This window comes from Fundulus heteroclitus, chromosome 3, assembly GCF_011125445.2.
Source record: "Fundulus heteroclitus isolate FHET01 chromosome 3, MU-UCD_Fhet_4.1, whole genome shotgun sequence".
In the NCBI taxonomy this organism is placed as follows: domain Eukaryota; kingdom Metazoa; phylum Chordata; class Actinopteri; order Cyprinodontiformes; family Fundulidae; genus Fundulus; species Fundulus heteroclitus.
The window spans coordinates 24,081,285-24,106,470 of NC_046363.1; the positions used below are offsets into that span (position 1 = coordinate 24,081,285).

The following is a 25,186-nucleotide window of genomic DNA, read 5'->3' on the forward strand; positions in this document are numbered from 1 at the left end:
TTTACATTAGTTATTAATTGTATAGCTCAGGCAAGTGTGTACCGTGAAACTGAACTAACTGAATTCAAGATCTAACAGGGGTCATTTTTAAACAGGGGTAAGTTGGTTTCGCCTATCAAAATATGTTTGATGATATTTTCCATTGAGGTGTGCCAAAAAACAGAGAATCTGTAAGTGAACGCATGCTTTCACAGCGCTGCAAGTAGTTCACCTTATTAAATGCAGGTAAAATTAACAGGATGATTCATCCCACTAGCATCTGCACGGCACAGCGGCAGATGAATCAGTTTTCTCCTTTTAACACAACATTCCCTAACAGGGAGGGTGAAAGCTGCACCAAAACTAAAGCAGAGGCACTTAGGGTGAGGCTGACTGGAATTACCATGTCAGAGCTGAGGCCAAACCTGAATTAAACGTTACCCAACGAACAAAGTGACCTGAGTTGGGACCCGGCTGATGGTACGAGCAGCTCTCAGTTCATAAATGGCAGAAGAAAATCCACCAAATCACCTTAACAAATCATACCAGAAATATAGTGGAGCAACAGGGTTATCTTTATTTCCAAGAACATGCTCTCTTAGATCAGATTTGCATTTGAGCTGCGATGAAAATTGCATGTAGAAAAATAGCAGTGACTCCTCTTCCTTATGATAAACCTGAAAAACAGGAGCAAAGCTGCAACAAAACCTTTGATTTGTCTCCTTCTAGTGGGTAGACTGGGACGGTTGCACAGGTTTTGCAGTTCCTGTGCAAAGATGTTCAACATCTGAGTCTATTCAAACGCCTCCAGTTCAAACCACAAATACTGCAAATGTTTTGGCTTGTAAAAATGGATATATCACATAAATACAATACACAAGTAAGCATTCACAGGCCCTCCCTTTGTCATAAGCACAATAATTACAATGCCTATTTACACTGGGAATAACCAGATTTAGAACGTGGCTTTGCGTTTACAGTACATTCATGAGGGGATCAGTGCTTTGACAGTTTTTTATGCTTTAGCATGGGTACAATGATGATTAAATAGACATAAAATCTGGAGATAACCCCAAATCAAACCATATAATCACGTAGAGAAGAAAAAAAATGTATCATGCAGGCAGCACCAGCAGATATGATGTGGGAGTCTATGTAACTCCATTTATAGTTCAATAAATACAATCAAAATATTGTTCTAAAACAGATAAGCAAATATAACAATTTGTAATTATGCAAATATATTTTTTAAATCTGTTAAACTTGCTTGCAAATATACAAATGCCAGCTGATGCCTGAAACCTTTGGAACTTCGTTTGAGTTTCTGGATGTTTCTTTATGATCACAAGGTTCATTGGTAGAAATCTCAAAGTTCTGTCATCAGTAGGGCTCTTAGGATCTTCTCTCGGTCCAGCTTAATTTCCTCTCCGCTACAGACACATAAACACAAGGAATCTGCATTACAAGATATGAAAAACTGTGTTGGAAACATGTCTGTTTAGACTGATTGTGGTTTTCATTTTTGCAAGCATAAATATTTTTACAATAAGGTCAAAAGTAAGGATCAAGCAATAAGATATTTGCATTGTTTAAGATTAAATTGAGCTAAAGAAGCATAAAAGCAACTGTGATAGTGAGAAGACTTTTGGTGCGAGCTAAGGATTCAGCAAATTTCACATGCACCAGCACATTTTCACAATGCAGTTAAAGCATAGTTGCAACTTGAAAGCATTTAGGAGGGAAAGTGATGATATGGAGCTGCGTAAGTGGAAAACATGCTGAGAGTTGATACTCCTATTTATGGCTAAATTGTAAAAATAAAAGTATATATATATATATATATATATATATATATATATATATATATATATATATATATATATATATATATATATCTCCCGGTCAGTTTGGACACACCTTGTCACTCAGTGGTTTGACTATAACTTATTATTACTATCTCTGGGAACTCCTTGAAGACTATTTGAAAATCAATTTAGGTGAATAATTCCATTAAATTAATTGAGTGAAGGCCAAAAGTGTGCAAAACAATAAAATAAAAGGGGGCTATTTTGAGGAATGTAAAATATACATTTTAGATTCCTTGCTACATATTTCTATATTGTTTTGCTTTATAGTGTTGATGTTTTCACTATGTACTGAAACAATGTAGAAAGTAATACAATAAAGAAAGGCCATTCAATGACAAAAATGTGTCCAAACATTTGACTGGCAATGTGTATATTTAACAGATGTTAACAGAATATTATTCTAAAGTTTATTTTTTAACTTGATTCACTAAGTTAAACACATTATATAGATTACTTACATTCAAAGTAATATTTTCATGCCTTTATTTATGATACATTTTATATTTTTCCACTTACAGCTATGAAAACATGACTTAAGGATAGAATGTCACACTAGACCGATTAAAAAAAAGTTTATACAGAAATGGGCTTCATGAAAAATATATCTACTCAAGGGTTATTTTGAAAAGGTACTGAATCTGAAGAACAAGCCCCACCAGAAGGCATGTTCTAATTTATTGAACATGACAGTATACATATATGTTTTACATCTGCAACCCCATAGATTTCACAAATTACTTTAGCAATTCTTAAAAGATTACAGATTCTGCATTTTGTTTTACTTTAAAGGCAGCCTTGTTTATTTAATTTTATTATTTAATCAAACTCCAGTTTCTATTTAACGATGTCTCAATTTTTAAAAAATCACAATCGAAATGTAATAAATCTTACAAGTTTACAGATTCTAAAAAAATAAAAGATGATGGAAATAATTTTTCTTTTAATTAAGTTTTGAATACATTTTTTACTAGAATGTAAACTTTTCCCCCCTAGTCTTGTTGAAATAGACAGGCCCTGAAAAGTTTTCCTTCTCTAAAGGGGAACCAGATAATAATATTCATAAAATTAACACTGGCAAACGTGTAAAATGTTTTTATGTAAGAACAGTTGTTTAAGTAGGTTGGTTTTTATCCTTTTATTTTCTAGATGCAGCACAATACTGAACAATTTGACATGTTATTTATCGCAAATACCTGAAAACATGCTTTTTAAATCAAACAACTGCACTCACTTTAGAGGTTGTAATGTGACAAAATGTGAAAAAAGTAAAGTTGTGGTACTTTCTCTACGTTCTTAATCACTGGCACCGCAATAAGCATCTGACATAACTCACATAAATCAGCTCCAGTGTTGATGGTGTTACCATTATAGCTAACTAAGCTAGCTTCAGAAAGCTTTTTACGGTTACACAATAATATCAAATTTGGTCTTTGATTTTCATTTTCAGAAATTAACTAAGTAAGCATTTTAATATTCAATATATTGTATGTGGTTCCAAAAAACAGGAAGTCAATTTGTATCTTAGCCGTTAGCTGCAATTAGCAACAGTTAGCTAGTTTAATTCCACAGTACACATGTAGCATAAGCTATTTACTTTAATTACGATAAACATGTAAAAATTAAAGATCTGCGTACTAAACAATTAATGTTATTAATATTATACCTTAATTTTGACTTAATATTTAGCTTGAGTTTAAAACATGCTACAAGCTAACAGATGAAACATCTGAAGCTAGTTTTTGAAGCAGAATCACTTTTTGTAAAGTGCAGTCTTTGAGTTTAATTTAAACTGGGCATTTTTCTTCTTTCTTTTTTTTTACATAAAACACATGAAATGTTTATATTGACTACTTTATGGGCTACCGTGTTGTGAAAAATATATACTGCATTATATACATAGCTTCTTTGTTTTTGCAAAAAAAAAAATTTGGTCAAAAACGGCCAAAACTTTTCATAAAGCAAATTATATTTTATATGATAATTTCACTTCATAAGGGAAATAGTAAATGACCTGTACTTGCATAGCGCTTTATCAAGTCCAGAGGGCTCTGAAGCGCTTCACGCTACATTCAGTCATTCACACACAGACAGTGGTGAGATACATTTGTAGCCACAGCTGCTCTGGGGCAGACAGACAGAGGTGAGGATATCATACGTCAGCACCACCGAGCCCTCTGAACACCGGCAGCAGGCATAGTGGGTGAAGTGTCTTGCCCAGGGACACAACGACTAAGATGGACAGAGCAGAGGGTCGAACCAGCAATCGACCATTTACTGGACAAACTCACTTCCTGAAGTGTGTGGACCTTCTGCATGAGCTGTCCACACACTTTGAGTAATTTTGCTTTTACTGACCATTTCTAGGAAGGTTCACCACTGTTCCATGTTTTCTTCATGTGTGGCTCACTGTGGTTCACTGGGGTACTAAAGCCCCTAGAAAGGACTTTGCAGCTCTCTGGAGAGCGATAAATGACCGTGTCCAACTGTTTTTAATGTTTGCTTTTAGTTTCTATTTTCCAATGTTCTATTTTGCTTCTACATTTTATTCCTATTTGCTTTTATTCTGTTTTATTTTCCTATATTTTAATCATGTAAAGCAGTTTGCCTCTGTTGTCTCTGTACTGAAATGTGCTATACAAATAAATTTGCCTTGCCTTGTGTCTGTGCCAACTTCATGTTATCAGACAGGTTCTATTTAACCGACTTCTTAATTTTACAGGTCTGAGGGATCCTAATGAAACTGATTTCAAATTTCCAGAAATTTGGTTAACTCACAGTTAATTCATGATTTAGAAAGGGGACCAAATACTTTCTTTTTTTTTACCAAAAGTGCACTATAGTTGGACAACTACCTTATATTCCCTATTTTGTATTTATTAAGGTTCTTCTTTCTGACTGATGACTTGAAAGATTTCAGTGTGAAAAAGAACAAAAAGAAAAAAAATGAAAGGGGCAAATAGCTTTTTCACAACCCTACACATTAAAATAAAGGCATGAAAATGTCTCAAAATCTTACTTACATACAGTACTGGTTTAAACAAACTGAGGTGCGGATGCATTACCTGTTGTTATGGGCAGTGAGGTAGGGGGCCAGGTGAGGCATAGAGCTACGGTAGTAAGAAGGGGAGAGGTGAGGGGAAGGCGAGGGAGAGGTACAACACGGACTACCCAGCTCCAGTACTGGCATATTATCCACCTGGAATACACATCAATGTTTGCACAAGTAGAAACACTCATCTATTCACTCAAATGTAATCAGAAACAGAGAATTAACCCCCATAGGTTGGCGAGCAAGGTAGTGAGAGGGTGCAGCGATTTTTAAAAGGTAAATATACAACTGAAAGTCCAGTTACCTGTGGGTAAATAGATGGTTGTATCTGTTTGTCCAGGGAACTGCTTGACCCTGACTTCCCTGCGCTCTGTGAGGAGATTGCTGCAAGCGCTTCCGGCAGATTATCTTCATCTTCGTGGTTGCTGTTGAAGAGCGAATGGAGCGACAGAGTAATTTACACGACTTGCAGACCGTTCTCAACCAACCATCCGAGACAGAAGTGTTTCTGCTTGAAACACTATTCATCCGAGAAAACGCTGCCAGCTAGTGGTAGCGATCAGGGGGGCAGATTCACTCACAAGCTGAATTGCCGGACCAGGCGTTTTCTTCGGCCGGAGCTTGGATTGCTTTTGGCCTGCAGCTTCTCTGGTGTTAAGCTAAGATCCTGTCTGCGGGGTGTCTTTTCAGCTGTCAAACTCGACGCTGCCGAGTCTTGGGATGAACTCTGATACCTGAAGGCCAGAGCAATGGCACTGGTAAATAAATCGGAGCCTGCAAAACGACGTAAAAACATAGGAGGTGTTGGGCTAGATACCAACCTGTCACTGCTGGTCTCGTTTGAGCTTTTCCCTCTGGGTGTCAGTGGAGGATCCTTCTTCGTTGTGCATGATAGAAGGAAAAACGTGGTGGGTTAAACTGTCAAGTGCAAAAACGTTGAGGCTGAATGTTTAAAGAGCTGGCTCTGTTACCCTGAAAGCTGCTTCCATCTGGGCTTTGAGGATGTTACATTTGAGGTGATCTGGGAGCATCACTGGAGAAGCAGGAGGGTGCAGAGACTTCTCCGACAGTAGCTTCTCTTCTCCCTGTAAGCAGAAGAAGGAGAAACATGAGGAGATCCAAGAGATCAGGACTGGAGTACATTACTTTGGGGGGCGGAGGAGTGTGTGTCCCACCTTGTCGATGTTTATGTGGAGTGAAGGCCAGGGAGGAGGATCATTGTCCGTCTCCAGAGCCTTGAGCAGGGACTGAGAGATGTCCATGACATCTGCAGGGCAGGGAGGAGCACGACGTTCTGGCACATACCAAGTTTGATCAGCAGAACACACCAGAACAAATTCAGCTGTTGTTTTACAAGCAAAACAAGAAGAGGGGCTCAAAATATGTCCTTAACTTTAGACTAGATGGACATTTTAGATCCAGATTTATGTGCTTGATTCGCCCACATAAACAACATGCATTCATCTCATTCAAGAAATAACATGAAGGAATAGCAAACTCTTTTTGATCACTTTATCACAATCACACACACACACACTATGAGCTACGCGCCCCTCTACTCGATGAATTTAAGTTTAAATGGACAATAATTGGTGTATTTCACAAAGCTCTGATTTATTCTTATAGTTTATTTCTAATAAAACAGCAGAACACAGCAGGTGAATGTACAGCACAGTGTTCTGCAGAAGTAATTGAATTTTTTCACATTTTGTCACGTTGCAACCACAAACTCCAATGTAGTTTGAATTATTATTTTTTTTTATGATTGACCAACAGAAAGCAGGGCATATCAGGGAAGTGGAAGAAAAATATTTCTTTGTATAAATAAAAATCTGAAAGCTCATGTATTTAGCCCCCTTTACCCTCATACCACTAAACAGCACAATCACTTGCCTTCTGAAGTTGACTAAAAGTTAAACATAGTCCAGCTGTGTTTAATTTAATATGGCCATAAATAAAACTGCTCTATGATTGCCTCAGAGGTTTGATAAAAAGTAAAACATTTGTAAAAAGAGAAAGTTAAAAGTTTGACACAAGCTATGCAGGGGACACAGCAAATACATGGGAGAATGTGGTCTGGTCAGATGACTCCACCAAGCTAACTGTGCTGCGCATAAACCTCAAGATATCCTCGCCACAGTGAAACATAGTGGTGGTAATATCATGATGTGGGGATGATTCTCGTCAGGAGGGCCAGGGGAGCGGTTCGAGTTGATGGAAGATGGGTGGAGCTAAAAACAGTTCCATCCTGAGTCAGAAGCTGCGAAGGATTTGAGAAATACAGCCAGAGATAGCATAAAGTGGTTTAGCTAAAAGCATGTTACTGTGTTAAAATGGTCCAGTCAAAGTCCGGACCCAAAACAAGTTGAGAATTCTTGGCTATATCTGAAAACTGGTTTTCACAGACACCGTCCAATCACACGGAGCTTCAGCTATTTTGCAAAAAAGCATGGGCAAACATTTCAGATGGATAAAGCTGGTGGAAACATACCCCAACAGACCGTTCACTAATTAGGTGACTCTCGTATCCTTGTTCTTTCAAACTTATGCACTGCTTTGTGTTTTTGCGTCACATAAAATCCCAATAAAATACACAGAAAATGGCTTTTGTAACGTGACAAAATGAGAAAAAAAGTAAAACTTTAGCAATGCGCTATAGTAGGTAATAGGAACTTTAACATAGCAAAAATATATGTACTAAAATATACTTTTTATTCCATTATATTAACTAAAAAGTTGTTGAACTGATTTACATATACAGTAATATGTTTAAAAGCAGCACCATAACCAAAAAATAAAAGAAGGCCAAAGTCAAGCCTAGTCACCTGAAAGATATCCCTTTACAGGCGGAGGGTACTCACTGTTTTTGGTGTGTGTGTGGCAGAGTGTTTCCTGGCTGTGCGTGTGGCGGCGGTGACGATGGTGGCTCTTGCCAGAATACGAATTTTCATTCTCTGATGAGCTGTACTGATGGTCTGAAGCAGAACTGCTCAGCGGGAAGCTGAGGATGACACATGCAATCACAACAACTCTCTAAACAACCCGCCTCCCAAACAGTTTATACTGGAAAAGTGGGAATGAGTCTTTATTGTGTTAGCTGTGATCCTTCTCATATCTTCATTCAGCAGCTTTAGAGCACAAGAAAGGGAAACATTTACAATAAAGCTGATTAAAAAATAAAACAAAAGGGTTACGAAATGTTATGTGATTACACAGTGATAAAGTGTTTAACACTTTTGCATCCAACAGTCCCAAAAATATGCATGTTAGGTCAGTGATACCTAATTGCCCCGAAATCTGAGCCACCATAACTCAGCACGATGAGTTTAGAGTTAAAAAATGGATGAGCGCTCACATATATGACAGATTGTGTATGATATAATACAGTTTTGAGGCTGTGCAAAAGTTTTAAATCATGCCTAATTCTTTTATTTGTCTTTAAGGATCTAGACTTTCTAGGGATCTGCTAATCTTTACAGACTTTTTTTTTTATTAAATTTTTTCTTTGGACTTTGATAGAATATTTTGCAACGTGTAATTCAGACTGAAAAAGGCTAATAAATTGAGGACAAAATGCACAAAGGTCCACGATGAAGATTTCATAACAAATTTCAGGTTTTTCACATCCCAAACTTTCATTTCCTCCTGCTGACGCTGAATTTCCTCCACCTCAACAACAACAACAACAAAAAAAAAAACAGTTCCATCTCAAAAAAGCGAACCCTTAGAGCATGTTTGGCATTTTCACACTACAATACACCTTCCTCCAAGGTTTTGAGAGATTGTGCCAAACCAGGATGTAATCTTAGAAAGAAAAGGTTTCTGTTTTGCAACCCAACTTTCAGTCCAGACATGTTGAAGAACACAATCTCAGCACAATCCTCTTGATCCCTTGTAGCCTCTCTGCAAACAATGGCATTAGCTAAAAGATACAAACGGCTGAACCATCAGATTCACTCCTGATGATGGCAGGTGTGAACTTAAGCCTGAACGATGAAATACTTTAACAAGGTACTGGTTTAAGGGTGTGCACAATGATGCAACCAGATTACGGCAGATAACGTCATTCTTATTGCACCTCCTTCCATTTAGAGCGAGCCTGTAGCAGCAGCAACACGTTGTTTGAACGAATACAGTGCATTTCTGCATCTTTTGAGGATGTAGTAGCGTTTTCAGTCTGAAAGGAAAAGCCCATGAATATGTTTATACATTAGGACACACCGGTCGTTTGACCTTCGCACTGATCAAGCTACCTGAAAACTCAACATGCAATGATGAGTTACTGTTTCTAAAGGTCGCTACGGGCAGGACTATTTCTGCAGTATTTTGCTGCTGCTAAATTACAGTTTTATAATTGCTAAACTGTTATTTTTGGTATTTTAAATAGACAATTCACTGGGAACAAATTGTGTTTTTGTGACAGGCTGCTAAAGAAAAAGTGTTCCTATTTAAATTTAATTGTTGAGAAACTTTTACAGAAAGCCTCAAGAAATATTGCTAAAGATCCTTTTACAATACCAGAAGAAATCCTGACTCCTTGGCAGCTTATGATAAAGAAACAAGGGATGGCTCTGTGAACAGTGTATATTATTAGTTGATGTTAAACTTTGTTTAAAAAAAACTCTTCTGATGAAATAAATTCAAACTGCATTTCCTTCTTTTTTCTAAACACAATCCTGCTCAAACATTCATATCGTGAGGATATTCTTTCTTAAAGAAATAAAACGTCTTTATATTCAATTCGATTCAGTTCAAAAATACTTTATCCTAAAGAAAAATCTAAAGAAATTAAGTATTACTATATGAAAATACACTGCACTAAAAAAATTGAAGGAACACTTTTTTTAATCAGAGAATAATGTGAAGTCTGTTAAACCTCTAGAGTACTGACCCGGTCAGTAGTAGAGGGAGTTGTTGATCAGCGTGTTTTGGTAGTAAAAAAACTAACAGGTGCACTAAAGAGAAAAAACAATGATTTAACGTCAAAAACAGGAGGGCTTTTGCAGAGGAAGGCCATGGAGATCTCTGGCGTCCTCGTTTTTTGACGACTGTTCAGTAGTTTTGCATCTCAGTCTCAAGAGCATCCAGGAGATTGCAGGAGTTACCTTAGGAGAGTTGGACATCAGCAGGACCGCTTTCTGCTCCTTTGTGCAAGAAGGAACAGGATGAGTAGAGCCAGAGCCAAACAAAGGGACCTTCAGCTGGCCACTGGTGGCAATGTTTTTGACCAAACATAAGAAACAGACTTAGTGAGGGAGGCCTGACGTCCTCTAGTCGGCCCCATGCTCCCTGCCCAACATCGAGGAGGTGGGAACAGATGAGAGCAGGTTCACTCTGAGCTCATGTGACAGAATTAAAGGGTTTTGGAGAAGCTGTGGTGAACGTTACGCTGCCTGCAGCATTGTTCAGCATGATCTGGTTGATGGCGGTTCAGTGTTGGTCTGAGGAGGCATCTCCATGGAGGAACGCATCCTGGACTGCCATCATGTATCCGAATGAAATCCTCAGAGCCATTGTTGGACCGTTCACCGGTGAAGTGGATCCTGGGTTCCACCTGGTGCAGGACAATGCCTGGCTTCATGTGGCAACAGCATGCAGGCCTTTCCTGGAGGATGAAGGAATTGCTACCATTGACTGGCCTCCAGGTTCCCGACCTAAATCCAGTAGAACATCTCTGGGACTTCACATTTAGGTCCATCTGATGCCACCAGGAGGTCCGTGATGCCCTGGTCAGGATCTTGGAGGAGATACCCCAGGAGACCATCTGTCATCTCATAAGGAGCCCTGACGTTGTCAGGCGTGCATACAGGCACGTGGGGGCCAAACTAATGACTGAGTGCCATTTTGAGCTGCTGCAATGACCATTCAAGCAAATTGGACTATCCTGCTGCATCAATCTTTCAGTTTTACTTTCTCTGTGTTTTCGGATTAAGCTCTCATTTCACTTTTCATCAAATCAACTGGCATCCCTTTGCTCCAAACACATTTGCCATTCAGCATCAGTATGAATATCCAACATGATTTGTTTTCCAATTGAGATCTAATGAGTTCTCAAAGTGTTCCTTTCATTTTTTTTAGCAGTGTATATAAAAAAAAAAAAATCAACTGAAAAGATGATATAACTAAATAAAAGATGCATTGTCTCTTTAGTATTTTTCAACTTTTATTTGAAGCAGGTGGGCATGTTGCCCGGAATATAAAGCACCAAAGAAAGGGTCTTTGCTGTCATAACTTGTTTATTTATATTAGAGGCAATATGGCATCATTCCTATAAGGCCAAATGTGATTCAAGTAAACATCAAGGAAAATAAAACGAGAAAACAAACACACTATAACAGCACAACACTTTCTGTAAACATTTGGTTGATTTAACAAATTCATGACCTGAAGTAACATTAATATAATGTTTATCTTAAAAGGAAATTCACTCTGAATGCAAAATACCTCATATGCAGAAGCCTACTTCTATTCCACTCTTAGCTTCACACTATAAATACAGCAGCTTAGTCTCTAAAGCAGCAAAAGACTACATGTGCAGCTTGGACCCCCATTCACCTGCTCTGAATTACCTCCAGTCAGCACTTAGATCACTTAATTTCTGATTAATGTAAATTATTATAAATAGTCACAATTTGTCCAAGACAAGGATGGAAGAAATAGAGACCATAATAACGGCACAAGTAGGAATCTGAAGTAAGCATGCTATAGATTAAAACCTTGATTAGAAATAAGGCATTTACACACAATGCAAAATGAACATCTAACTGTTTTTTTTTTTTAAGCGGCATGTTTTATATTCCCATATAAATTTTATCTGCAGATATCAAAGACGTCTGATTCAAGTGTAAATCACGCAGAATGTGTCCCGCTGCAGCAAGAGGTATACATAAACTCATAGCGCGTTTTAGACCGTTTAGGAGTTGTTTCCAGGGTGGATTGATGAAGTTACAACAACTAATAATGTTTTTAAAAAAACAACCATTGGGTCAACAAGCTTAGTTTAAAACTGGACTTTTTCCCTAATCCACACGAGGCCAAAACTTGTTAACTTCTTGTTAGTGTTTTAGTTTAGGCCAATATTATTCATACTATACATTTAGATTTAAAATTATTTTCACTCAACTAGGAAGTTTCTGATGGCAAATGCAACAGCAAGCTACCAAAGGTTGATAAAGCAATGTATAAGGAGTATCAATAAAAAAAAAAAAATCTATTTTATTTTAAAAACTTACACACCAAAAACCATTTATACCTGTTTTGAGATCAATGGAGCATCTTTATTGGCTTTAAACTATCAAACCCAACTTATAATCGTTGACCGGCTCTTCGCATGTTTTTACTGATGTTTTAAAAATCTCTCTTCGGGATTTGGGAAGCCCTCCTTGCCATCATCACCCTATTCTTTAACAATCCTCTACAGATTATCTATACCAATCAATTTAGGGGTCTGAATAATATTGAGCTTTAAAGCAGTAGTTTCTTCTTAGCATCATAAAATGAAAAGTTTGGCTGCGTTTGTTAAATTGACCAACCCTCGGGTCATAGGATGATTTGGTGATCCTAGGATTGGTGCAGATAGATTGGTGCAACGAGCCAAAAGACTTCTGGATAAAAGCTTCATGGTCTGACAAGAGTAAGATTGAATAAATTAGCCACGTTGCAGCAACTTTTAAGCATGGTTGTGGCAGCATCAAGCTGGTGGGGCTGTTTTAATGCCAGCGGTACTGGAGCACTGGAAAACAAAGTAGGAGGACGACCTCAAATTCAAAAGACTTCACATAAAGTTAACAGCACAAACCAAGAAACACAACTAAACTGGTTATATTTTGGCTAGAGCTTGCTTAAGCCCTGAGGATTATGTTTAACAGCCTTACTTGTTCCACAAAAAAGTTAAATCAACTCCACCAATCTACCGTATAGCTACAAAAAGCATGTGGCTGAGGTGTAAGATGCCACTTAACCAAATATTAGTGCTGCTGTATGCATATATTTGAGTCTATTTTCATAATTTAAACCCCATGTGGATCAGAGGAAATCCACTATGAATGCAAAACCGTTCATCCAGTTCTCATTTTTAAATGATTGGAGTCGTTTCACGAGCAATCCACCCTGGAAAAACAAGGTTTCAAGAAAAAAAAAAAATTAAAGCGGAAAAGTCGGAGCACATTCATAGCCATGGTGAGCGTGTGTAAACGCCTGACTGAAACTGCATCCAAAATGTCTTCCATGCGTGCATGTTTGTGATGCATTATGAGCCTCAGCGTGAGCAAAATACAGGTGCTGCACTTCTCGGGTTGTTTAACGTTGCAACCATCAACAAACTGCTACTGGAGTTAAAAAGTAGGGAAATATCTGCAGGCCAAACACCAGGAGCTAAGTTCCTAGAACAAGTGCTGGTCCATTTCTCCCTGCACGGTACTTTGGCCACAATTCTACCCTCCTCGAATGTTTAAAACCTTACAGTTTTTGGGGCTTCATGAGGAAAGACTGACACTGACGGTGGAGTTGGTGTGACATGATGATGAAAATGATGATGGAAACAAGGTCATCGGCAGAGCTTCCTTCCTTTGGGGCAACAGTCTGTGTCGGTCCAGGAGGTCTGAAACCGACTGGCGGGTTTAAGAAACGTCAAAGGGCAGTCATGACCTTGTCCCTGTGAACCACACTGACTGATCCTTTGAGGGTGGCGCCGATTGGTTCAGGGTCAGGAGGATGACAGTACAACGGACTCGCGGCCTCAAAGGAAGGCCTGAGCACCACAGATGGAGGAGATCACGATCATGGAGGTAGACAAGACACAAGAAGGGGGGCGTGTGAGTGAGGTGGGAAAACAATTAAAATGGAGCAATGGTACATACAGTTTGACGTGGGGACTTGCCTGTGTGGCGGTGTGTGACCGGATGGCTGCAGGTAAACCGGGAGGGTGAGAGCGGGGTGGGACGGATGCCAAGGCTCGTGACCAATAGGGATGTTGTGTTGGTACTGGAGAGAGTCGTGGAGAAGCTAAAATTACATTTCTCTATAAGCCAGACTGATAGTTGCATCTATGTGTGTGTGTGTGCGTATGAGGGTTATCGACAGTCACTCACCGCATGTGGACTGGGATCAGGGCTGGCATGCAGGCTGGAAATGAATGTGAACAATTAGTAAAAGCAGAGTGGCCTAAATATTACATGTAAAGTGAGCACAAAATATCTGCTTCAGTGTTTGCAGCGGAGAACAAAAAGTGACGAAAAAGTGGGAGTAAAGGAAAATCTCCACACCTTTGATTCTTTCATACTAATGGCTAATCTTTGGTGTTTCTGTTAACATTGTCCAGAAATGTGTGCGGGTTAAGGTCAGGAGTGACTGATATGATGGGGATGTGGTTTCTTTAATATTCCCAAAAAAAAGTCAAAAACAAAGCAACTGGACTTGTTCGTAGTTGAAGATTCTCAATTCAAAAAGTCTGGAGTAATGTGCAGTACCAAGCTTTATACTACTGCCTAACAAAGGCCTTGTAATGGCCTAGATAACATGCAAATTCAACCGAAACAGGTCCGCCCCTTAGTAATGGGCGGTCGTTGGGGGAAACGTCTTCAACTACGGAAACAAGTCCAGTTGCTTTGTTTTTTTACTTTTTTTGGAATGACCATGACCTGGATGACTGAGAATCATCACCAGCAGTTTGATCATTATTTGTGTGCTTTCCTGAGAGTTTTACCTGATATGAAGAGGCTTCGCAGGGGAAATTGCAACTGAAAGGGAAACATAGCATGAGATAGCAGGAAATGTTCAGGCGGAAAGCAGAAATCTGGGTTTGTTATTTAGTCTTTAACCCCATGTTTTTGTTTTTGAGTGAGTACACCTTCTTTAGACATGTCATTACCCGGCAGCTGAGACATGGGCCCTTAAAAAAAAAAAAAAAAAAAGAGTCACACTCCTTCAACCTGTTCACATAAGCACATCAACTTTTTCTGGGAAGAGGGATATGGGACACTGGTGAAGGAAAGCATCTCCACAGCATGATGCTGCCACCACCATGTTTCACCATGCAGGCGGTGTGTTCAGGGTGATTAGGTGGTGTTGGTTTTTTAGCCACACGTAGCATTCTGCACGCAGGTAAAAAAAAATATGTATAATTTTACCCTGATTTTACCCTTGCATGGCTTGCTACTAACTTTAAATGTTACTCACTTTCAAAAATGGCTTTCTTCATGCCAGTCTCCCATAAAGGCCAGATTTGTAAAGTGTATGCCATTCCCCACCTAAACAGTGAATCTCTGCAGCTCCTCCAGAGTTACCATGGGCCACTTTTAATTTTGGTATGATGGGTTGAACAGTGCTCGGTGAAAAGTTCAAAGCTTGGGATATTGTTTTAATGAAATAATCCAACACTGATTAACACTATTTACTGATCCGGTGGCCTTTAGTTGTTATTGCCAAATTTATTTAAGGGTATCAGAGTAGAGGGAGCTGAATGCAAATGCACACCACACTGATTTTGTACCTGAGAACCATGTATAATTTTCCTTCCAGCCGACGATTATGCACTACTTTGTACTGGTCCATTGCATAAAATGGTAATATAATACATCGAGGTTTCTGTTTGCAGCATAGGAAATTGTTTTCTAACAGTAGTAAATCTAAATCTTTCAGATGTTTGGACGTCAATAAGTGTAGTGATGAATGAGCTCAGCAGCATATAAGTGACTATTATTGTAGACTTTAGGGGCTTATTAGACCACCGCAGCTCACAGAAGGTGGGAATTATGGAGGAGTGAGGAGTACAGAGAGCACAGGTGACAATCACAACCTATAGTCTTGAATTTTAAAGCACTTTATGTGGAAAATGGACCAGAGCTGTTTCTAAACCTGTTGAACTTGTCAGGCTATAACGCAATATTAGTCATTTTTAAAAAGAAAGCTTTGACGAGACCCCGCTGCCTCACAAGATGAAGCTTTTTTTCCCCCCCCTTTGTCTCAGGCCTCTCTATGCAGCAGATTTCAGTCAGCGAGGTAAAACAGTGTGTGGCCTTTATGATAATGCATGAGGGTGCTAGGAGGAAAAAACAGGTGCTGTTAGTCATCCATGTTTCCTATGTGCTGATAAGACTCACCTTTGCCCAGCGACTGTGTGCGGGAGGGGTATCGTTTGCTCGGCCTCCTCTCAAATGTGCTGGCTCTCCTCAGTCTGCCTCCATGAGTGGCCTGATACTCCGTCTTTCCACTGAGACAAGCACAACGAAGAGTTTAAAGAGTGGAAATAATTATTACCAACCTGTGTCCAGAATGTTCAGTTGAAAGCAAAACTGATTGAAGTGGCATTTTAAGCAAGCGGGTATAAAACCATGTGTTTGGAGTTCAGCAACAGAATCCTAAAAGCATTAGCATGGGAACTGCAATGACTAAACTAGTGGTTCCTGATGCGTAAAGCTACTTTTTTTTTCTGTAAGAACAGATGCCAACAAAAACAACAGCCTTCACTTTAGCACTGTGACAGAAGAGAATAGAAGTAAAAACATGCTTCTTGTTTATGTGCAAACTAGCATTAGCATTGCATCACAGCTAAATGCTACAGGGAAGGATGGAAAATGAAGTTTAAAACACCAATGAGCAATTCTTTCACCGGCTGTGGGACTTTTTATAATTTGTTGAATTAATTTCTACCATGTGGCCTTCTTTAAGCAGACAGATATTGTAGAGTGTGTGTTTTTAGTTATACTTAGCTACTGAGGGCTAAATAGTCACCTGAAAACAAACTACCTCGAAAAATAAGACATATTACTGAACACTTATTAACTTTGTGATGTTTTAAGGAAGTAGTCTTAAAACTTCTGGTTAAGGTTCAACAATAGGACCAAATGTTGATGAACATATTGAACACCTTACAGCCTGAACTATTTTTGTGATAGTGCAAAAATAAGCATCACATCCTGCCATTCAGCCACAAAGAAGCAGCAAAGAAAATTGTTTAGAAAAAAAATTAAAACACAATTCTTTGCTCTGCTACAGTTATAAGTGAGAGAAATTAAGGTAAAATAGTTGGAAGCGGATTTGCACTTATCGTTCCTATTTATGTACAGCTAGCGTTAGCAGTTTAGCACAGCTAGCCCTCTACGGAAAGTTAGAAAAGTTAGCAGTTTAGATCTCTATCAAGCTATTTTTCAAAAGTTCTGAGAGTGAAAGTTTTTAATTAAATGTTTATTAACTTTTGCCATGTGGCAGCCATTTAATAAGACAAATATTGTGGCGCATAGGCGTGATAATTAGTTACAGTTAGCCGTTGAGGGTTTTACTTTAATGTGTGCAATCTACAGCCACTGTGATACAAAGCCATTCCAGAAATTACTTATATTAGCCCACAACTAATTAAATTATCATACTGCAAACATGTTTTTAAATTTACTTCCTTAAAATACAACAAGATCATAAAGCCAATCACCATACACGTTCACTAAACAAAGAAAATTGTATTTCTTTGTAATCAAACATGCAAGATGTTGTTTGCTGAAGCACTATTACAGGGGTTGCTGTGTTAATAAAATCAACACAGCAAAAAACAAATCTGCAACTACTGTTCCTGTTTATGTACAAGCAAGTGTTAGCACTGCAGGAGCATAATTGCTCCTGGGAGTGCCTTTTTTTTAACTGAGCAATTGTCTTAAATTACTACGATAGTTGCTGATAAATTCCCTAGTTTTTTGCCAGGAGACAGCCATTTAGGTTGATGATTATGACAGTGCATGCTTTAAATAGTTATTTATAGTTTATTGCTGAGAGCATTGCTTTAGTCCTGGCAATCATTATCCACCATGATAAAAAGTTAATCCAGAAATTAGAGAAGCACTGGCAGTATTAAAAAAGTGTTCATGCTTATGGAAACCTAACAGACTAAAAATTGGCTATAACAACACATATTGTTCCATGCTTGTGTTGGTGGGATATAATGATAATAACAAATAAATAATAATAATAAATATGAGTATTTCTTTTGCTTTGCAGGTTAAAGACTAAGTCACAGTTCAAAAGGCAGTATAACTAATGCAAACATACTGCAATATGAAAGAGGAAAAACAAAAAACAAAAGAATTTTTTTCTCATCAGACCAGTTTAGTAGAAAACAACAAGGAGTTAGAAGGTGACCCAGGTGTGCCTATTATATTACAAGACACTGCGCGGCATTCAAATGTTTGTTTGCGCTTCCACCATCTGTAACATGAGTGTTTGTGCACAGACCACAGCAGAGCGCTATCACACAGCTTTGATCTGGCCGCTCCAACAAATGACAGGAAGTGCCCTTCAAGTGTGAGAACTGGTAATAATCACAAGAAAACAAACAATATGAGGGGAACGTCTCAGTCGCCATAGGAACAGATGCACGTAACCATAGCTACTCAGTAACCATAGATACAAAGGGTCTGTTTAACGTGACACATCATTTCCCCCCATATGCCGGTAACAAGTGTTGGCCACAACAACCTCGGCGGGCCGGCGTGCGTCGTCTCTCCCTGCAGCCGCGGCGTCTGCAGGAGGAAACGCCGGGCGCGGCCGCGTCTTTCTCCTCTACCTGAATCTGAAGCGGGAGCCGAGCCGCGTGAAGTCGTTGCGGCTCGCCTTGCCGGCGGTCGGCTGTCGCAGGCGAAAGAAGGCGTGGCTCTCCACGGCGCACTTCCACAGGTGTTTGCAGCTCTTGGCGCTGGCCAGCTGGAACACGAAGGTGTGCTCCTGCTCGCGACCCTTTCGTGGAACAGGTTACGTTACTCTGAGGCCTACAACTGGGTCGTGTGTTTCAAGGGGCGTTAAAGGAGACTCACCTGATCATCGTCCTCCACCACCATCAAAGTCAGGCGACTCTTTTTGAAATCCAGCCTGGTGATTTTGGGCCTGTGTTCACAGACAAAAGCCAGTCATTCACAATTAACCCATGATGCTAGATAGCTCAACTCACAAACTATTCTAATAAACACATTTTAAATCGTATTTGCTTTCACTGACAATCACTGACATTTTATATGACTTCAGTCATATAGAGTCAAAACCAGGAGTGTCAAACATACGGCCCGCGGGCCAGATCCGGCCCGCCGAACAATTTAGTCCGGCCCTGTGGCTAAATGCATTATCATTATAAAAAAAAAAAAAAAGAGCTCATCAGATTTGACTTTCACAAGTGGACAAGATAAAAGGAAGAGAATGATAAAACAATTATTGAAAAAAACATGTACTTTGTTTAATTGAAAATATGCAGTTCCTATATTGTCCACGAGGGGCGCTGTGTTCTAATTAGCAGATTAAGCTTCAGGTGTGGAAAAATTCAAATCATTTCTTAATTTTTATCTGTTTGATGTATTTTGTCATGCAGGACAGTGTTTTTAAGTTCCAAAAATGTGAATAAATGTTTTTCAACATTGTATAATCCCTGTGATCAGTTCTTATGCATAATGCACAAGTAAATGTTTAACTGAGTAAAAGTATTGTTAAAACTGCACATACTTTTCTTAAAAACGCTGAGGTTATTCATAATATATTGTGTAAAAGTGAAATTAACTTAATATAAAAATCAATAACAAGTCCACGAGTTAACTCGTGTGGCCCTCTTGAGATCAGATTAAGCTGTATGCGGCCCCTCAACCAAAATGAGTTTGACACCCCTGGTCAAAATACTTCTTTGTATAATTCTGGGAGTGGGGGGGGACAGCTTTTCGTTTTAGTTTGGGGTAAATTGTGGCTTGAATAAGCATAAACACAAATGTCTAAAAATATTTTAAGGCACCTCCTTCTTAACTTTTTTCTTCCATGGGAAGGAAAACCCCTTCAGCAACAAACTGTTTCCCAATACAAATTCTCGGAGAAAAACAATGCATTGGATATTTGACATTTCAACGCTTTCATCTTTGCATAAATTACACAGTCGATTACAAAATAGAAAAATGCTTTTCTTTAAATAACTTATTCTCCACGTAGTTTCGGCTCTAGATTATCTAAGCAGTTGGCGTGGTGCACCCGAGTGAGTATGAAGAATGGCATGAAGCTAGATTGCTGATATCCTGTGGAGATTTAAATACTTAACATGCTGCACAACAGTTGCAAATTATGTTTGAAAAAGTGTTTTGACGTTGTGGCTAGTTTGCATAATGTTTTCCCATTTGCACAATAAAAGGTCGACACGTATGACTTGCGTTGTATGTGCTTACCAGAAGAATAGCCCGATTTTGTTGGAGCCTTCAAAAACTAAGATGCCAGTTGGGGTGAGACCCAGGGCATATTCACCCCCATCTCTGCCCTGAAAAAAACAACAACGTTGAACACAATTAGATCCTTAACTCCACAATGACATGAAGAAAATCACGTGGTTCCAGTCAGAAGATTACCTACACTCATTGTTGTTTTGAACTTTTAATGATTAATTTGAACCATCCTTGTTTGTAGGAATGGGAAAATCAACAATATTCCTCATTAATCTTTGTACAAGTTTAAATTTGTTGTGGATTTCTCAAAAATATATATAAAGATGCAAATACTCCCAATAATGCATCACTTGGCAAGTTGCAGGGAACAAACACACAATTTTTTATAGCCATCAACAAGTTTCTAGCTGGACTATTCATCTTTCTTGGTTTCCCAGCACAGACCAGGTCTTGTAGCACAAATATTCCACAGGGCTGAAGTCGAGGGCCATACTAGAGATTTATTTTAGCCTGCTTCATCCGTTTGAAAACCAGTTTAAATGTATGTCTGAGATCATTAGCATGTTGGATGAGCGCAAGCGTTAACCAGCTAATCATCGATTTGAGGTGAGGTTGGTGAGTTCATTTTCTATCCACTACAACCGACTAGTGCTGAAAGACGTCAGAAAATCACGTGTTCCCAATTGTGTGGTTAAATGCGATGAAAATGTAGGTTGCAAAGATTTTTGCCTTTTTTCTCAATCCTTTCTCAGCTGTCACTGTGGCGCTCCAACTCTGTGAGCTTTAGCTTCTCTGGCACCACCATGTGACTCAGGTGCGAGCATCTAGTGCAGATGCTCCATGCAGCAGTCGCAATACATCACCGGCAAAACAAAGTGTGAATTCCTATCATATTGGCCAACAAACTTCAAACATTTCCCAATATTCCAAACACCAATACTGTGACGTTTATGAAATACCTGATCCTCAGCATAATGCTGCCACCACCATGCTTTATAGTTGGGATCGGGTACTAAAGCCTAACCTTCTCTTCTTCTTGTCATTGTGCCCAAAAAAGCTCAATCTTTGTCTCTGTCTATCATAAAACCTTTTTCCAAAGGGCATTTTGCTATGGCTTGCTCGTCATAGTCCACTGCAACATAAAACTCACTTGGTGTGAACATCCTTACCATTTATTTTTCATCTTAGGGTGACAGTTTGGGTCAAATGGTCGAAACTCTGACATATATGGATGTAACAACAGGTCAAGTATCCCAAACACAAATCTGGTTTAGGAACGGATGAAGCTGGTGTTAAAGTCTTGGATAACCCCTCCCTAACCCGTGACTTGAATCCCTTTAAAAATTGGTGGACTGAGTCTGTGCCAGGAAACCAACTAATTGAAATAAAGGTTTCCAATTCTGCCAAGAGAAGTGAAGTTTGCCAGAAGTGGATTGATGCAACTCGTCAAGAGATCAATCCAAATATCAGTGTGGGTGTATGCACACCATGGAGGCTTTAAGTATCGTTTTGGTCCAGTTTGGATTAGAAAAAGCCACATAACTTCCTCCATCAATCATCCCTCATCTGTGCGTAGACGCAGGATTGGCTGGCTGGTGCCCATCTCCAGCTGTCATACTACTCCTGTTTTTAAAATACATTTTATTTTTGTTGTTGTTTTAAACTCTACTATCAAAAAGAGTTGAAATAAATCATTAAAAGCCCCAAATTGATTTGAAATTAATTACCCACAATGAGTGCATGCAAACTTCTGACCGGAGCTGTACCTGTGGAGGCGGAGCATACTCACACACCTTGACAAAGTGCATATCTACGCCGTAGAGCTCCAGCCACTTGCATTTGTTGAGAAAAGAAATCTCTGCTTGAGACGGACTCTGTCCCCTGAAGAAAAAGCGTAAGATTAGCCAATCACAGTAAAACTAATGCAGCCGTTTTAAATCCGTTTGGAAGCTCACTCTCAAAAGGAAATCTATCAAAAACACTTTCTCTAACCATCCGGTTTGATCTCGGCTCAATCTAAACTCGGTTTGCGGGCTCCGTTGACCCTGCGCGCCGCGGCGTACGACGTATATATATGCAATCTAATCTGAAAGGGGAGCAATCAGAGCAGAGCCGGGTTAAACACTGGCTAGAATCAATCAAAACCCTTCAGAGATTAATCCCATAATCCTTTACACAGACCAGTGATAGGGAGGCCAAGGCAGAGGGTGTAAGCACAGAGGGATGGGGAAATTGGAAACCCTCTGCAGTGAAAAAAAAAAAAAAGAAAGAAAGCCGGTGTTGACAGGTGGCAGCAGAATGACTTCCCTTTCTGCTCTGTGCTCTAAATTCTCCCCCACTTGTTTGACCCACGCAGGAGAGAAGCATTCCTGGGTCAAGTTGCCGGGCGGCTGCTCGCCCTCCAATAAGCTGCTTTGACAGAGCACAGGCACTCGCTCTGCGACCGGCGCACAGCGGATGCGTGCTCGAAAAATGTTTTTTTTTTACGAAAGCACGCGAGGGTCCTGTTTTAGGATAGGGTGAACGAGTTAGCCGCTTTGTTTTTCATCGTCCCCACCTGAGCTCCAGCCACCTGCCGAAGATGTCCGCCTCCATGCTCTCGCTCTGTTTGGGAGTGAAACGAAACTCCGACACCAGCTCGGGGGAATGCTCCAAGGGGTCGCAGTCGCCCAGCTCACCTGCGGGTGGACGAGCCAAAAAAGGAGCTTATTGGGAGTGAGATCCTCTAACTTTTAGAAACAGGAACATCAGTTAAACAGCAATGGAGTTTCTTCTGACATTTTATTATTAACTGCAAAAGTTACATTCCTGCAGCCGCGTCACAGCAAATTAGATTGTCTTTGTAAACAAAGTAATTACTTTTTGAAACGGCTAAACTGCTTTGAATTTATCACTCTCGATGCTCCTTGTCAGCGCATCAGAGAACAAGATTAGAGGAAATTTTCAGAGGGATAACATCAATAATGCAAGAAACCGCTTGAAAATTGAGGCTTTTTTTTTTTCTTGTTGTTGTTGCAGCTATTACTTCTAGCGTGGATAATGGGGGGAAAAGATTTTTCAATATAACCAAAAAATAAAAGAACAGTGAAATAAATGAATGGCTTAAAAAGGTCAGAGTAAATTTTACATTGATGTCAAAGTCAGCAAACATTGGGACTGGGCATTCAGGATGCGGAGCTACGTTTGCACATTAGCCTTACGATTAAAAACCTTACTTACTTTGTAAACAATACGCCGCCAGCTCCACTGACACATCATACGGACATTTTAATCTGAAATGAGAGGTAAAATACACAAATTATACAATAAATAACTTTAATGTCTTTTTGTTGACTCTATCTATCTAGGGGATTCTCATATACTTCACTAAGGACATTTTCCACTTGTAAAAATGTCCAGATCCAGCAGAGACCTTTCAGTGAAAGGTGTTGCTACGTTGGGCAAGCTAGCAGATAATAGTGTGGCTGGGAACAAGCGTGCCATGACAGAGTTGTTCATCAATGGACAGTTTAGCTTAGCACAATGTGGTACAATTACCAAAAGGCTTCTGAGAGAAAAGTGAGAAAGGTTTTTTTTGAATATTTACTGATGCCCTCTTTATAGGGTGAGAGTCTGGGCCTCTGTCGACATGGACGTCACCGGTGCCAGCCATTCAGGGCTGGGGTAGTGACATTTAAGATTGTGATGAGGTAGCATGAGAAGTGTTCCCAAAGGTGAGACAATCAGTCATGCTTATCAGAGATACAGGGTTATATTCAGAACCTGAAGTTTTCCTGTATTTAGTTTTTAGGTCCAGTCAATGGAGAGTGGACTCCATAGCCATAAAGACAGAGCATATAGGGAAATAAACAACCAGTCAAAGGTTTGGACTCAACTTTGTCATTCAATGGCTACTCCTCATTTTTATGACTCTGCAGATACATAGTGCAGACATAAAAAATTTGACTTTTATGACAATTTGTATCAAACAACAAATTGTGAAATAATTCAAAACATTTTCTATATTTTAGATTTTAATTAAAAAAACTCTCTTTTTTTCTTCTCTCAATGAGCTTCATGAGCTTAGTCATCTGAAATGGTTTTCCCCAACTGTCTTCAAGGAGTTCACAGAAGTAGTAATAAACATAAAGACCAAAACTACCCGTCCAAACTTTTGACTGGGAGTGTACATTTTATATAACGGTGCTAAAGCTGTTGTGTGATTCACAGCTAGATTTAATTGTTATGACAACTTCCTTAAAACACACACAAACTTTTCCCCTTGAAAACAAACAAAAAAAAAAAGGATGGGGAGGATTTCTACTGTGTAGATCGGTGGGTGCTGGGGGCCCAGGAGGAGGGGCTTGCCCAGGGCACCATTGACGCCAGAACCGGCACTGCCCTAGAGTGACGTCGTGTGCTGGAGAGACACAAAGTGGCTGGATGCCCTACGCCGTGTGAGTGTGTCAAGGAGAAGAGGAGCAACCCTTTTCCTAAAATAAGCAGGCCCTCTGCTGTTCTTGATCTTGAGCTTTTATAATGGAGCTGGACTCTGGGGACTGGTGGCCCAGATAGGAGCACTGACACACTGAAGTGAGTGTTTGCACAGTCAGAACGTGTGTGTGTGTGTGTGTGTGTGTGTGTGTGTGTGTGTGTGTGTGTGTGTGTGTGTGTGTGAAACAGATGTTGGTGAATTGACTCCAGCATCTCTGGAAAAAAAAAAAAATGCAGCGGAGGTGACCTGTGCGCTAGCGGCGGTAGGGGTGGGACATCCTCACAGTGGGGAGGGAAATAGCTCAAAGTGACTTATGAGGATGTTGGCTTTCACTGTTTTTAGTCTCTGCTAATTTAAAGCAATATTAAATCAATAAAATTAGATGAGCAACAAAGCTAAAAACATCAGAATGTGCAAAAACATAATACTTGACACGGAGCAAAAATGTAACCAAACCCCTTGAACTGCTTCACATTTTGCTACGTTACGAACGACAAACTTCAGAGTATCTTGTTCAGATTTTGTGAGCTACACTAACAAAGTAGTGCATAAGTGTGACGTGGAACTGGTGCACGGCTTCAAGTTTCTTCAGAAATAAAAATCTTAAAAGTGTGGCTTCTATTTGTACTCCAACACCCCCACCCTCCTC

At 39.5% G+C, this 25,186-nt stretch overlaps 1 protein-coding gene across 1 annotated transcript in view; it reads right to left on the reverse strand.

The window, feature by feature from the left end:
* Positions 1 to 531: 531 nt before the first annotated feature.
* epb41l4b (erythrocyte membrane protein band 4.1 like 4B) overlaps positions 532 to 25,186 on the reverse strand; it is a 34,285-nt gene continuing 9,630 nt past the window's right edge. The window contains exons 6-24 of the mRNA XM_036133692.1: positions 23,283 to 23,335; positions 22,621 to 22,741; positions 21,857 to 21,944; positions 20,070 to 20,158; positions 18,693 to 18,762; positions 18,446 to 18,615; positions 15,996 to 16,105; positions 15,734 to 15,738; positions 14,600 to 14,613; positions 13,986 to 14,019; positions 13,775 to 13,878; positions 7,758 to 7,897; positions 6,072 to 6,190; positions 5,868 to 5,981; positions 5,718 to 5,773; positions 5,478 to 5,630; positions 5,201 to 5,321; positions 4,910 to 5,043; positions 532 to 1,409 (exon numbers count right to left, since the gene is read on the reverse strand). Coding sequence (XP_035989585.1) covers positions 1,346 to 1,409; positions 4,910 to 5,043; positions 5,201 to 5,321; positions 5,478 to 5,630; positions 5,718 to 5,773; positions 5,868 to 5,981; positions 6,072 to 6,190; positions 7,758 to 7,897; positions 13,775 to 13,878; positions 13,986 to 14,019; positions 14,600 to 14,613; positions 15,734 to 15,738; positions 15,996 to 16,105; positions 18,446 to 18,615; positions 18,693 to 18,762; positions 20,070 to 20,158; positions 21,857 to 21,944; positions 22,621 to 22,741; positions 23,283 to 23,335 — 1,759 coding nt within the window. The 3' untranslated portion in view covers positions 532 to 1,345. The remainder of the gene's footprint in view (positions 1,410 to 4,909; positions 5,044 to 5,200; positions 5,322 to 5,477; positions 5,631 to 5,717; positions 5,774 to 5,867; positions 5,982 to 6,071; positions 6,191 to 7,757; positions 7,898 to 13,774; positions 13,879 to 13,985; positions 14,020 to 14,599; positions 14,614 to 15,733; positions 15,739 to 15,995; positions 16,106 to 18,445; positions 18,616 to 18,692; positions 18,763 to 20,069; positions 20,159 to 21,856; positions 21,945 to 22,620; positions 22,742 to 23,282; positions 23,336 to 25,186) is intronic.